Source organism: Solea senegalensis, linkage group LG16 (assembly GCF_019176455.1).
Source record: "Solea senegalensis isolate Sse05_10M linkage group LG16, IFAPA_SoseM_1, whole genome shotgun sequence".
In the NCBI taxonomy this organism is placed as follows: domain Eukaryota; kingdom Metazoa; phylum Chordata; class Actinopteri; order Pleuronectiformes; family Soleidae; genus Solea; species Solea senegalensis.
In genome coordinates this window covers 15,375,623-15,390,733 of record NC_058036.1, presented here as the reverse complement: position 1 = coordinate 15,390,733, position 15,111 = coordinate 15,375,623, and the positions used below count along the sequence as shown (strand labels likewise).

Sequence of the window (15,111 nt, the reverse complement as noted above, 5' to 3'; positions counted from 1 at the left end):
ACTAATCTATTATTTTATTCAGCTCCGTGTGTTTTCCCCTTTTCTTCTATGTAAAATGTAGATTACGTTTATTTTGAAAATACAGAACAACCTATAACTGGTATCGTGTCCGTTAACTTTAAAATCAAACTGAGCAGGCGTTTACGCGCCTTTTCATTTGGCCCAGCGAGCGATCTACGGAAGCCGCGAGGTTCCTGATTCCACAGTTTGTTACTTTTCTACGACGTTCCGCTTCCTCTTCGCCTGGTTCCTCCTCCCCGGGCCGAAGCTCAGCGCTCTCCAGGGACTAGTTTGGGCTGAAACCGCTGATCATTGGGAGAAGGTATAGTTTTTCACACCCTTATGAAAGTCTGTGATATCTCAGCGTTAAATTTGGACTTTAAACGGATTGAAAATCTGAAGAAACTGGGCGGAGTTTATGTTGTTTGTGTCGAGTGTGGTTGATACTTTGCGATTGACAGCAACCGGTGAGTTTAGTTACACTAGCTAGTCTGTGCTTTCACACAAGTTTTTAAGTTCACAAAAAACTTTTCTCACTTGCTTCGGGGGAAACTTCCTGACCGTGTAAACATTCTGTCACTAATCTTCCGGTTACTGAAGATAAAAATAAAAGCACAGCAGGCAGGAGATCAAAATGCTTGGGTTTACTGGGGTTTGTGGTTTGCTTACTTTTTAATTTGAGCCAAAGTAATGACAGTCTTCAAAGTTACTGTGCTGTTGTAATAACATGTGATGGATGGATGGAGAAAACATTATGTGATAACAGCGAGCAGAGGCTGTTCTACCTGACTCACAGGGACAAGCAGATCATATGCTGGTTTCACAACATATGTACAGACTAATATACTGTATTTGTCAATAATAATTATTTAATGAGTCATCCAATGATGACTCTTTACTCTCAGAAACCTAGGTAATGCTGCGAAGTGCACAAAATCAGTTAAAAATTAGTTAGATTATCAAAAAAAAAATCGGTTTTGATTATCAATATCAATATTTATTTAAGATGTGAAACAAAGTAACAGTGAAATTAATTATACAATTAGTTAAAACAGGAGGAATTTTAATCGTACACATAATTTACACTTACATTTTAACATGTGTGATGCTGCTGCTGCTGCTGCTGAGTATTTCTATCATTTCTTATTATTATTATTATTATTATTGTGTTATGCAGATGAGCTAACACATTCCATTTTGCAATTGATGTTTGGTTTTGAAAAATGGAAACAGTTTGTTTTTCTTTGCATGCAACACATCAAAATCTGTGACTGTTATTCATCAGTCCAGACTGTAAATCCTGTAGGTACACTGACTTAACCAGCCTGAAACTGAGACTTCCCCTTTCTTCCTCATCCAAACTGTGCAGTCGAGTTCTGACAGTTGCCGGGAGCGTCAGGTCGCCAGGTTGGAAAGGTTGGAGATTTTGATCCGTCATAATGTTGACACAGGGGTGAGGCAGCTGTTTGAATAACAGGATAAGGTGTTCAGTGTGGATGTGCAGCTGGGCAGTGTGTTTACGCTTCATTCACCACCAGACCCATAATCAGTGACGTGACTGTTGAAGGCACCGAGTTCAGACAATGTGCCTGTGTGTGGACACACACACACTACACATGTGTGTTTTTATGTGATACACTGTGTGTATTTTATGTTTTTATGCCTCTGAATGAAATAGGGTGGAAGTGGTCTGTGTGTGTAAGCTTCATCACTCCTTCCAGGAAGTCCTCTGCAGAATTTCCTTTTATAGAAGCTAAATACAAAAGGCTTGCTGTCCACTTCCTGTAAACAGCTCGACGGCTGCGTTAGCAGTGCTCTGATTGGCCTTCTTGGATCTCGGGGAGTTCCAAGAGGAGGAAGCGAGCCTCCTCTGACACTGGCCAACCACAGGGAATAGAAAGTGCTGTGATACAATGAGAGAGTGGAGAATAAGGAACTGGAAATATAAAAGACAGTGGCAGACATTGACAGGCCCAGAGGAAGAGTGACGATGGAATTTGATGCGTTGGTTCATCTGACTTTTGGGAGTGTCACTCAAAAAGTGAAGGACAGATTTGGGTAAAAAATTCTGGGGATTTAAGTCATGATCCAAGGAAGAAATGATTAGATGTGGTGATCATTTAGGATCTTGAGCTTCCTGGAAATATGTGCATTTTCACAATTTAAGTGGACGTAGACTTCTGTTTTTTCTGAGGACACCAATGCAGAACTGAAAATGTATTGAATAGATATCTGAGGGTGACTCTTCTGGTTGTAAAATGAGTTTCTACTTCTCACATTTCTCTGAGGCGGTAATGGTCTCAATCACTAGTTTCAAGTCTTTTTTTCAGTTGGACATGATGCCAGTGTTGTAAAAGATCTTGCAAAATAGACAATAAATTGTGTTGAAAACTGGAGTTCAGATTATGTCTGGGTTGTCATCAGAATCAGTGGCCACTTTATTGAGACCCACAGATGCTTCAGGGAAGATTTTATTTGGGTTGCCCTTTGCCTCAAGGTTTATGTTCATATGTTTAATTATGTGTGCATAACCTGTATAAAAGATAAGTAATCAAACATATATCTTTTGGAAATGTCTCTTTAAACATTAAAAATAGTAGTTGTTACAGATATTGCTGTAAAAGTAGTCAGGAACTTTGCATTGTGCACATATCTGCGCTTGACACAATCTACAATATACGTTCAGTAAATTCAGTAAAAAAAACACCTTAGCTTTATAAATGATGTTTGAACTGAAAGCGGTTTCTTGCCTACTTTTTCTTGTTGGGACGACTACATGGAGCTACGTTGTTTCGTGTTGGTGTGTGTGGCAGGCTACTTAATCCATTAATCACCTCATTGGTACAATACAAACACATGCGTGTCGCCCGCAGTGCTGCTGATGTGTGCACCTGCCTGTTTCCCTCAAAGCTTTCCTGCTGCTGCAGTCAGTAAGCTAAACTCACACAGCTCTATGGAAGATGTTCAAGGCTTCACAATGAAGCCCCTGTTGGCAAGGGTGTGTGTGTGTGTGTCTGTGTGTCTGTGTGTGTGTGTGTGTGTGTTAGAGATGAACCGGAGGACACGCCTGCTGCAGCCCTGCAGCTATGAAATTCCTACTGAGAGACAACTTGTCTCAGCCTGGCCAGCCAGCACCAAGCAGTCAGTCCAAAACACACACACACACACACACAGAGAGAGAGACTTTGAAAATGCATATTAAAGCTGGACTGAGTCTAATTTTATCCTGTCCGGGCAAGAAAACACTTGTCCCATCCAAGATCGCTGAGGAATGAGGCAGCCTGCTGTGACCTGCCCTCAGAATGGTTAAAAGAGAGAGAGAGCGAGAGAGAGAGGGGGAAGAAACAGTGAGAACTAAGTAGATAAATGAGCAGTAGAAGGGGAGACTCACACACACACACTCGCTGGGAATAGAATCGGGTCGTGTTTCTTGTTTACCTGGTCTTCTGTGAGGAACAGAAGAGAAAACAAACAGGTGAGTACTTGGCAGCTTTAATGCAAAAAGGCAAAACCTAGATGTTTTGGAGGAGAGGAGAGAGAGCTCTGGGAGTGTCTCATATAGACTCAAGTGCTACAAGACAGGTAGCCTTTGTGTGTGTGTGTGTGTGTTATTTTTTTTAGTGATTGCACACTGGCAGCCTCAGTTGCACAGTGAAGGGAGTGTCTTGGATTTGATGCCTAATGGGAACAAATGTAGCCTTGAGTCATGTTTATGCTGGTGTGTCTTTAACTTGTGCCCTGAGGATTAAAAAAAAGAAAGAAAATTTGTATGTTTTGGTTTAAGGGACTTTTATTTTGTAGTGATCCGTATAATGAGTGAGTCAGGTCAGCAGAGCTGTTGCAGGAGTGGAGATAAGATTGTAGGCATGTCTACCCACCTGAGCCACGCTTCTTATACAAGTTCACTACAAGCTGTGTCATTGGCGGTCAGACACAGGAAATGAGGAAACCTTTGTTTGCTTCCTGCTTCCTGTCTGTGATGTCACCAAGAATGCAGGCCCCAGCGATGGAGCCGATTGAACTGCGTGCTCTGCAAGACTGGATGAGGTGCTGTAGTGGCTTATGGTTTTGTGTTTGTGTGCGTGTGTGTGTGTGCGTGTGTGTGTGTGCGTGTGTGTGTGCGTGTGTGTGTGTGCGTGTGTGTGTGTGTGTGTGCACGTGTGCACGCCACGCGCCTACAATCTCAGTTTTCACCATATTAGGGGAAATGGGTGAGACATCCTGTACATACTGAAATACTACACAACATAAAAGTTACTTTTACAAGTGAAAAGCAGTAGCACAAAAATGTTACGAGATTATGGAAGTTGAAGGATCAAAATGGCTCAAGAAGATTCTGGTCTTTTTTTGTGCGGCATCACAGCACAGCAATAAAGAAAACTGGAAGACAACCATTTGAAATGCTGACTCAGCATTCCTTACTGATTCTAACAAACTACAACCTGCATAATGAGTATGCAAAGCAACAGTTTCCAACGACAAATCATTAGAACCTTCAGAGAGGACAATTTATCACAATTTACCCGAGTGTTTTGTATGTAATGTAAATATAAGTGTATTAAATTGACAGCTGAATTTACATATTGGGGCAATGGCAGCTCAGTGGTAGAGCGAGTCGTCTTTCAACTCGAAGGTTGTGGGTTTGATTCCCGGCTAGTGTTTCAGAACTTTCCCTTGTGCACTTAACTCTTTTACTCCAGTTGTCAGACCTTTCTCAGTCACCCACTCACTCAGGGACACTCTCCTCTGTTTCTCTCTGCCTCCTTTCCTTCCTCATTCACTTGAACGAGACTCAACACGTCACTTTGCCCATTTAAAGCTGCTTCCTGTTCACACTTTCTGTTCCCTTCACTCCAGCACTGATCCACAGACTGTGCCTTGGATGGCTTAGGTAGGTTAGCGTGAGCTTCATATGTTGTTCAGGTGTTTTATTTTGTCTCTGTGTGGTGGATGCTTAACTTTACTTGATGTGCAGCTGTTCCTTAGTAGCATTTTGGTCTAATTTAAAGAACAAGAAAAAAGGTATGCACCAAATTTGCTTCATGTCTTGAATGCCTGTAAATGTATGCATCTAATCCCGACTTGGCAGGTGCACGTGTGTGTAAATGTGTGACAGCGGAGTGTGTGAGGACAAGCCCCCCGCCCCCCCTGTCAGGATGAGCAGCCAAGGAGGAGGAGCCAAGGACACGCAGTCGGCCAATCACAGCTCTCGGCCGCTGCCGTCTGTACCAGAGGAGAGGAAGTCCAGGAACAAGATCATCTCCATGTTTGCCTCTGAGAAAGGTGAGCGGTTCTGGAGGGAATACGTGATTCCTCTATGCCCAAACACGCGTTCAGTCAAAGCCCACATCAGTTCCAGTGATTGACCAACACACTGACCCTTGTTCTCTACCTGCAGGAGGCAGGAAGAAGGACCGGGACAAGGACAGACCTGAGATATCGTCTCCGTCTGACTTTGAACACACCATCCATGTGGGTTTCGATGCCGTCACTGGAGAGTTCACTGTGAGTATCTCTGCCTGACTCTGTGTACACAGCAACATGTTTGTTTGTGCACCAGCTTTACATAAATCTGTCCCCGTGTTTGTGTGTCATGTCTTGTTTGCTGCTACAACTATTGTCAAACAAAGCATTTGCATTATTGTGTTCTTAAAGGAGAAGTTTGACATTTTTTGGAAGTACATTTATTTGCTTTGTTGCCAAGAGTTGCAATGGGAAACTGCTACTGTCCTCCATGTCTCTGTGTGCTTATTATATATATATATACTGCAGCATGAACCAGGACCATGATTTCCAGCCAAACAATTAATGCATAGACATGAAAATAACACCAATCTATGCTTGTGCAGCAGCAAAGACTTGTTCAGGCGGGTTTCTGAGAAACATACAGAGTTCTGTCCAATCAAAACTAATGTATAGCATCACAAACCATTGCATAAAAACATGTCATTATGCACAATAAGTTGAGGTGTAGTATTTTTGTGAATTTCTATTTTACATAATCTCTTATAATATTTGTATTAAGCTGTATTTACATATTATCATTTGTCTCCTCTTCTACTGTTAATTTTACTAATCTTGTCAGAGACAGGTTGTTAAGATATATAATAAAAGTCAACACCGGGTCACAGAGAGTAGATCTCTGTAAATGTTTTTCAAAGCTTTTGTGTGTGTCTGTGCATTTGTCCAGGGTATGCCAGAGCAATGGGCCCGTCTCCTTCAAACCTCTAACATCAGTAAATCAGAGCAGAAACAGAATCCTCAGGCCGTCCTCGACATTCTCAAGTTCTATGACTCCACCACTGGAAAACAGAAATACCTCAGTTTTTCTGCCTCGGGTCAGTTCTCTTTAAGTTGCAGTGTTGTAACTTTGTGCATTCACACTTCTTTGTCCTTACTCTTTTTATCTTTTATTATTTTCAGATAAAGACTCACAGTCGGTGAGTAGTTGTGGTTCCACAGTCGGCTAACTTTTTTTTATTTTTTATTTTTATTTTTTTCTCGAACTCATTTGGTGAATTTCATTCTGTTTCATGTGTTTGCGTGTTTGTTGTTCGCTGCAGCTGGGTAAACAGGGTACGGTGACCTCTCCGTCAGGTGGTAAAGGTGGCGACGACGACGACGACGATACACCTCCTCCCATTGTCGCCCCGCGACCGGAACACACCAAATCAGTGAGTCGTGATGGAAGGACAAAAAAAGAAAACAAAAACACATTTTGACTAATCTAACGTTAAAGTATATGAGTAGATAAACATAAAAAGATCAACGTCAGTATTCCAGACAAATGTCCTTGTGTTGTGTTAGGTGTACACGAGGTCGGTGATAGATCCACTGCCAGCTCCAGAGGGAGACGCTGCGTCAAAGGCAGCTGACAGACAGAAGAAGAAGGGAGGAGGCAAAATGACTGATGAGGAGATCATGGAAAAACTAAGTATGCAAACCAAACACAGATACGCCGTGAAAAACAGACATTGCAAGCACGACCATGTTTGTTGATTTAATTAACACATTTATTTTTATTCTTAGGAACTATAGTTAGTATTGGAGATCCTAAGAAGAAATACACTCGCTATGAGAAGATCGGCCAGGGGTGAGTCATAATTGTGGAGGATGACTGATGAAAAAAAGACCTTTTACTTTTTTATTCTGCTCACACTATGTTTTTCTTTTCAGGGCGTCTGGCACCGTTTACACAGCCATAGATGTTGCCACAGGACAAGAAGTAAGAATACTCTTCCTCTAGACATAAAACTGCTTGCTTACCAGTTTTTTTTTTAGAAGCAGTATTTAACCACATGCAGCTTGACTGTTTGCCACAAACTTTGTATTAAGAGTAATGGGGACGAAGCACTGTAGGTGAAGAAGAGAACAAATCATATTTCTGCACTTGTGGCCTTGTAGGGTCACAGACTATAGCTATATATACTATAGCATGACAGTGACAGGAACAAAACGGAAATTGTTTTTGAGACAGATTTAAAGGTACAGTGATACAAAGATTTAAAGGCTCTTTTCTGAGATAATGAAAAACAACAACCGAATAGGTGATTTGTATACCTTTACAAAAATGAGAATAATTGTTTTTATCTTCTATTTCTACCAAACGGAAGACAACCTCACCTCAATTTTAAACAGTGTTTTTTAGACCAGTGTTAGAGCTGGGAAACACCTAAAACATGCAGGACAGTGGCTCTCCAGGACCAGGAGTGAGACCTCACTTGTCATCGTTCAACTCTAATAAGAGTATGTGAAGCCCTGCAAACATGGACTAGATATAAAAAAGGATGTAGTTTTCTGTTTGGAAAACTATCTTCCACTTTGAAGCCTTGAGATTTGTGATTTGACTGGCTAACTGACCGGCTAACTGACTGGCTAACTGACAAGCTAACTGACCAGCTAACTGACCAGCTAATTGACCAGCTAACTGACGGCTATCTGCTATTACCGTCCTACTTCCTAGGTTTCACATCTCCAACATGAAGACTACGTCCATTTTTATATACATTCTCGTTCGACAAATGAATGAGTTGCTCTCTCCAGTGACATAGACATATTGCGTTTGTTTTGTATTTATCTGTAGTGCCACATTCACCTGTTTCTTTGTTTCACAGGTGGCTATCAAACAAATCAACCTGCAGAAGCAGCCAAAGAAAGAGCTGATTATCAACGAGATCCTGGTCATGAAGGAGCTGAAGAACCCAAATATTGTCAATTTCTTAGACAGGTAACATTGACTTGACACCTGCTGTGTCTATATTATCTATATTGTGCTTTTCCATAAGTATATACTGTATGTATGAGTCTGATTGTGTATGTGTGGCTCTGCAGTTTCCTTGTAGGAGATGAGCTGTACGTGGTGATGGAGTATCTGGCTGGTGGCTCCCTCACTGATGTTGTGACGGAGACGTGCATGGACGAGGCCCAGATTGCCGCCGTCTGCAGAGAGGTGGGAAAAACATTACAATCCTTGAAAAACATGGCCACTGTCTGTGTTTGGTAGCCAGATATCAGATTTATATAATACTACTAGCCTTAATTTACTCCTATGTAAAAATATTCATTGGCATTACCTTACAAAATATTACAAACTTAAAAACATTTAAAAAAATGAAAAAAAAAATGTCTGTGATGCTAAAGCACTAAAAGATGGCTACCCTTTCTTTCTGTGTGCGTTTAGGTCCTTCAGGCTCTAGAGTTTCTTCATGCCAACCAGGTCATCCACAGAGACATCAAGAGTGACAACGTGCTGCTGGGGATGGATGGATCAGTCAAACTCAGTGAGAGAGAGCAAACACAGACAGATCCACAGACATAATAGGACATAATGTTAAAAGCACAGTGTTATACCGTTTTTTGGGGGGGGGGTTTTTGTCTGTGCTTGACCGTAACCCCATGTTATGTTTTCTCTCTTTGCAGCTGACTTCGGCTTCTGTGCCCAGATCACTCCAGAGCAGAGCAAGCGCAGCACCATGGTGGGGACTCCATACTGGATGGCTCCAGAGGTGGTGACCAGGAAAGCCTATGGACCCAAAGTGGACATTTGGTCTTTGGGGATCATGGCCATAGAGATGGTGGAGGGAGAGCCTCCTTATCTCAATGAGAACCCTTTGAGAGTGAGTGCTGTACTTTTGTGAAAATTCCATAATCCTAAAGCAACAGCCCAAGCTCCAGAGTTGAACTCAACCCATTCAAGTAAAATGTAAACATTTAATTTATTGTAAAGGATGAATCACTCTGACTTTGGGGCTCTCATGACTTCTCCTCTTGCGCCACCATGAGGCCAAACACATAAATGATTTGGTTTATAACAAATGGCTGCACACCATTAGCTCATAGTCATTGTTCATAACTATTACACCATTATATAAGTGTGAACCTGTTCGTCTTGGATATAACAGATAAATAATGTGAAGTTTAGTGGGCAAATGTGAATTGATGTTTGGACACTATAAGATTAAGTGATGCTTTTTGGTCTAATACAGCAAATGTGCCGTTCGTAGGCTTTGTATTTAATTGCCACCAACGGGACTCCTGAGCTGCAGAGTCCAGAGAAGCTGTCTCCCGTCTTCAATTCCTTCCTGTCCCGCTGTCTAGAGATGGACGTGGAGAAGCGAGGATCAGGCAGAGAACTGCTGCAGGTAGAACAGACCTACTCACTCACACAGCCTCAGTACATCATCCTGCACATTAGGGATGCGATTAATGTTTATTTTCATCATCAGTTAATATGCTGTGGTTATTACAGCATTAGAATTAAAAGGAATAGCGTGTCATTTTAAACAAAATGCACATTTGCGTTTGAACATGCAGTAAACATACCAGAAGCTGACTTAGCTAAGGGTTTGCTTTATATTTACTAATTTTCTCATCGTACTCTTCTTTGAGCAATTTATTCAATCATTTATCATCTGTAGTTTAGACAGTATCTCCATCGTAGACAGATGTACCTAATAGAGTGACCAATGAGTGTTTGTCTAATTAACTTTTATGTACTGATGCAGTCTAATGTGAGGTTGATCCTAAACATGCATTCTAATATCTGTACTTATGTCTGCAGCATCCATTCCTGAAGCTGGCCAAGCCTCTGTCCAGCCTCACCCCGCTCATCCTGGCAGCCAAGGAGGCCATGAGGAGCAACCGCTAAATCCCAGTCTCTAAAGACTATAAAAGAGCCGAGAGAACCAGGACCGGACCAGCAAGCATCTTCTTTTTCTCGTCTATATATGATGATCATGAGTGACCTATTTAATTATTTTCTTTTTTTCCCCCAAAGGGTCAAAGAATGAATCTCCGCTCCTTAACTATTTCCTTTTCTGCGCTGAAGCCATATTTATTTGACCTTTTGTTCCAAAGTTAGAGTGTGCATTTTACGAATCATTGTTGCAAAGGTTCAAGACGACTAACACACCAAAGTCCACACTCACAAAGCATCTTATGTGACTGGGAGTCGTTCATAAAGCCTGTAAATGTTCCTCTTTAACCTTTTTCATAAAACACTCGACAGCTGCTTTTACTGAGGAAGGAAGAGAGGGGGGTGTTAATATGGATGGGATCAAAGCTCTGTCTAAATTCCATAGTACACACTAATTATAAGCAAGGGTGTCTTTTTTCAGTATATGGTGTTCAAATTGAAGAAACACAAAAGTAAACAACAGATTTATTACTCATAATGATATTTGGTCAGAAAATCCTTGGAATGAGAGTGACGTTTTATTTAAAATAGATTCATTTAACCATGTTGTGTCATCAAATTGACGGTTACCATTTTTACTTTACTGCCTCATTACCAGTTACTTTTCGACAGCTTCTATTACCTTTTGATCAACGCTGCTTGAGCAAATTTTCAAATACTCTGTATACTGTATGACAAAAGTAACCTTGGTCATTTTTAGGATTCTAGAGAGAACCTTCTCAACCGGTTTCTATGGCTGCTGTTGCTATAGTTACATGTATGCATTCTGACAGGGTCCATTAGTCTTGAAAGCACACTGTACTATGACTGCACTGTACTCCGCTCCCAGCATTGAACAGTGCGGCCTTTGTGCAGTGGAAAAGCCATAATGTGTCAGAGACAGTGTCCTTGTGTGACCTGGTATCTCACTCACTGAAAATGAAACCATTCCTGTAAGGGGGTGGGCATTTTTTTGTGTGGTTTTGAACATGAAACCATGTATTATTTTATAATAGAAGAAGAAGAAAAATCTCCAAATTCCGTGTGTTTAGTGTTTCAACTTCCTGGTGGCCGTTTAAGCGTCTCTGATTTCTGAACTGTCTGTGGTCTCTTCTAGAAACTATGCAAACCCATCCGATGTTTTTACTGCATGAAATCAATGCCTTGAATATTTGGGTCCACTGTACTGGCCACACATTTCTCTCTCTCTGTGTTGTTTCCTCTCGTTGTTCTGTATGTCCGTATCGCTGCCTTTTTGCAGTCGTTGCCTCTTGTCTCTATTGGTGTGAGTACAACACAAATACTGTATGAAATTATCAGTTGAACTGGAGGAAGACTTTGCCCATTTTGTACATTATACATTTGGTAATGTTCTGTGTTTTTTATGCGGCTTTTTAAAACGTATGTAAATCGTTGTTTCATATTTGTAACTAACACAGGAGAAGATATTTGCTGTTCTTTGTATTTTGGCATGTTTGTTTGTGGGTTTTTTTTCTTTTTTTTTGCACCATTTCATCCTCAGTTCCCTCAGAACTGTGCAATTATGGACTTGGAATCATAAAATGCATCAATAAGCCTGAGAGCAATCGAGCCAGACCTGAATCTGTATTCAGGTCAGGTCTGAATTCTTTATGTTTGTTTTACCTTGCTCGGAGTACCATGTGAGTTTGGTGTATACCTCATTATACAGCTCGTTTTGACAATCACAGAATATTTTTTTTATTAAATATTCAGCTAAAGGACTGGTGTGAGTGTGATAGTCGGATGTCTTGGCAGAAATTGTACCCCAGTATTCAAGTTAACGACCTGAAGCTGAGGATTATTAGTCATCCACAACAAGCTCCTGACTTTATATCAGCATAGGAAAATGCTCCTTTTCCATGGAGTCTGTCAGTGTTTCGACATGTGAGTGCTTCTTCAGGTTACTCCGATGTAGAAAAGGAGGGATATTCAATTTGTAGACGTCACTAGAACCGCCGCTTGTAGACGTCCTTTAACAGACACAAAAACCCACTCATGGTACTCGGCAGGTTGACACAAATACACAGTGTTTGCTCCTGTGACCAGGCTGGCAAACACTATCATGTGGCTTTATTTTTTTTTTGACAAGAACACATTCCAGTAATGCAGTTTTTGTATTATGAACGATGAAGAGTTTTTAAAAGGAATGCATTGTTGTTCATCATGAAACCACACACTTCTGGTATTGAATAAAATCCATACATGTAAATTATTAATAAAGGTGGCTTGTTTCTGGATTACTGAATGGGCCTGGTGGACGTAGGGAGCCTGAGCAATTGATATGATGTCAAAATCATTGATGAAGCAACTGTAGCGATGAATATATGGACAGAACTGAGGCACAGGATTTCAAACGAATAGTCAATCTCCAAACTTGAACACAAGGGGGCAGTATTCCTCTATGGTAGAAAACACACTCACCCTATTTGAACGTACCATATAGAGTGTCTTATATCCTTTTCTTCAGCACAACCTAGGCAATCTGATGAAAAGAAAAACATAATTTTCACCAACTATATGAACGCACCTGAGCAAAAAGTACTCGAAATGTTTAAAGTCGTTCACTTGGCTCATTATTATGAACAAAAAGAGAAGAAATACGGTTTAATTTTGTGACTTATGCACAATTATTGCTCCTTTATATCCCGACGAATGGTATAAAATGAATCCTAACTTTGACTCAACAACTTTTTAAAGCCCCAGCATGCCCATATAAGGAATTGGGTATTATTCCCACAGCAGTTTACCATGGGTGCCAAGGATCCTATGGTCAGGTGATGCCTTATTGTATTCTGATAGGCACATTCATACAGTACATTTATATTAATGCTTGACTGTGACTGTGTGTCTCACGCGAATCTGAACACTCACAGTAACATAAAATCTCCCCACAATCATCATCATCCAGTCAGAGGGGAAGTGAAACTCAGATTTTCATGTTAAGTTCCTGTTTCCAGCTCCAGATGGTCCCCAGTGCACACAGCCTTCCTCACTTAGAAAAAGAAAGTAGCTGAGTCATCTTAGACAGAAGTGAAAAAGCGTATTTACTGTATTTTCTCATCCGTAAAGTGCCACAGTGGGTGGGTTTTTACTGTAAAGCCCTGAGATAAGACAAGAAGAACAGCAACATCATGTTAACAATATTAACAAGTGTAGTGTCAGCATTTTAGCGTTTAACTCGAACATTAAAGCTGTAAAATCTAGAAACATTCATCGGTGATGAGTTAATTTTTTTTTTTTTAAAAAAGCATCTATAACTATCTTCCACTTCTGGTAAATGGAAATAAGGTGAATAACAAGAACTTCTTTAAATGGTTGACTGAGCCTGAAGCATGTGGACGTTGTCCTGTTTCACATGCACGGGTGTGTGCTTGCCTTCTTCGCAGCGCTTTGCATGACTGTCATGCGTCACTGCTCCAAGAGTTTAAAAATCTTGTGTCGCACGGAATCTTAACCGTTTTCACACAATCCCACTGAAAACTGCTCCACGATGATTTTGACATTTACTCTGACTGTGGTGTTGGGCTTTCTGAGTCAGGGTGAGAGATTTAAAACCTGGTTTGTGCAAATGTATAGATTTCTTTTCTCCCCACAGGCTTTTAAACAAAACCACATTTTCGTGTCTGATTTCAGAGTCTTCTGCCAGCAATTTCCTGACTCAGACTGACAAAGTCATGTCTGTAAGTGTTGGAGGGACTGTGAACATCAGGGCCAGAGGGAGTTCAAATATTGGTAGCGCTCTCAGTTGGTATCTTCAGAAACCTGGACAGGCTCCAAAACTTCTTATATACTATACATCAACTCTCAACTCTGGAACTCCATCTCGATTCAGTGGCAGCAGATCTGGTTCTGACTATACTTTAACCATCAGTGGAGTTCAGACTGAAGATGCTGGAGATTATTACTGTCTCGGTTATCATGGTAGTGGAGTGTTCACACAGTGATTTATAGTCGTACAAAAACCTCCCTCAGTTTGACTGAAGTAAAAAAAACGTCCTGCTGCAGCTGCTGTGATGAGGATAACTGGTCCAGTGAACACAAGAGTCATCAAGCACAAACACAGTGAAACTATAACTGAAACAAACTCTGAATATTCAGTATTTTTTCTTTTCTATTCCGAAAAAGGTTGAAAATAATCCAATTTGTGGTATCAGAAACTGTTAACTGTTAACTGTAAAATATAATTCTCTACTGGCTTCCTGTTAGAAAACATGGGTTAGACGCTCTCAGGCCCCATCATTCAGTCTCAGTGTGTTTTGGCAAATAAGATGAAAATATAAATCGTGGTTCACAGTAGGTCAGCACTCTTGCCTTTGCTCAGATCTCGGGTTTGAGATCCGAGCAAAGGCCTTTCTGCATGGAGTTTGCATTTTCTTTTCTCTGGGTTCTCCGGCTTCCTCCCACATTACAAAGATATGCAATATGGGGATTAGGTCAATTGGACCAGTGGTTCCCAACCTTTTTTCCTTGAAGGCCCCCTTGCTTGTGTCCAGGACAAACCAGGCCCCGCCCCCTGACCCGAACCCATGTCCAGGGTACGCACAAGAAAAAGAATAAAGTAAAAAGTTCATATGCAAAAATAAACAGTGAGTTGCAGGTTTTTATTTGGGTGATACTGACTTCTAATTATCGAGTAGAGTGTCTGATTGGGATGCACAAATGTAATTATATTAACCTCACAAACTCAGAGCAGTCAAAGCTCTACCCCCCCCCATGTGATGTCTAAGAGGGGCTTGGACCCCAGGTTGGGAACCATGCAATTGAACACTCTAAATTGCCGGTAGCTGTGAGAGTAATCTGCTCTTAATCCCACCTCACCCTCTCACTTTCATACAGACAGGTGTATCCAAATGTGTGTTTGCATGACTTTTCTGCATCACTGCTCCGAGAGTTTAAGTTCTTATGTCACACAGAGT

General features: G+C 41.1%; 1 protein-coding gene across 4 annotated transcripts; it reads left to right on the top strand.

The window, feature by feature from the left end:
* Positions 1–212: 212 nt before the first annotated feature.
* LOC122782644 (serine/threonine-protein kinase PAK 2-like) lies at positions 213–12,432 on the top strand. 4 transcript variants are annotated; one of them, XM_044047073.1, is made up of 15 exons: positions 213–322; positions 5,090–5,283; positions 5,399–5,505; positions 6,191–6,338; positions 6,424–6,440; positions 6,564–6,674; positions 6,808–6,934; positions 7,030–7,093; positions 7,177–7,225; positions 8,115–8,227; positions 8,332–8,449; positions 8,681–8,780; positions 8,920–9,116; positions 9,504–9,641; positions 10,061–12,432. In XM_044047073.1, exons 2-15 carry the CDS (start codon positions 5,106–5,108, stop codon positions 10,145–10,147), a joined length of 1,554 nt encoding a protein of 517 aa, XP_043903008.1. In that variant the 5' UTR covers positions 213–322; positions 5,090–5,105; the 3' UTR covers positions 10,148–12,432. The 4 variants fall into 4 exon arrangements, with proteins under 4 accessions (XP_043903008.1, XP_043903011.1, XP_043903010.1 ...); XM_044047076.1 differs by having other exon boundaries at positions 213–467; XM_044047075.1 differs by lacking the exon at positions 213–322 and adding an exon at positions 1,171–3,475.
* Positions 12,433–15,111: the final 2,679 nt, after the last annotated feature.

Coding starts and splice junctions, on each gene's coding strand:
- LOC122782644 (XM_044047073.1), top strand. CDS start 5,106: ATGTGTGACAGCGGAGTGTGTGAGGACAAGCCCCCCGCCCCCCCTGTC. Junction 5,284..5,398: donor CATGTTTGCCTCTGAGAAAG/GTGAGCGGTTCT, acceptor CTCTACCTGCAG/GAGGCAGGAAGAAGGACCGG. Junction 9,117..9,503: donor TCAATGAGAACCCTTTGAGA/GTGAGTGCTGTA, acceptor TGCCGTTCGTAG/GCTTTGTATTTAATTGCCAC.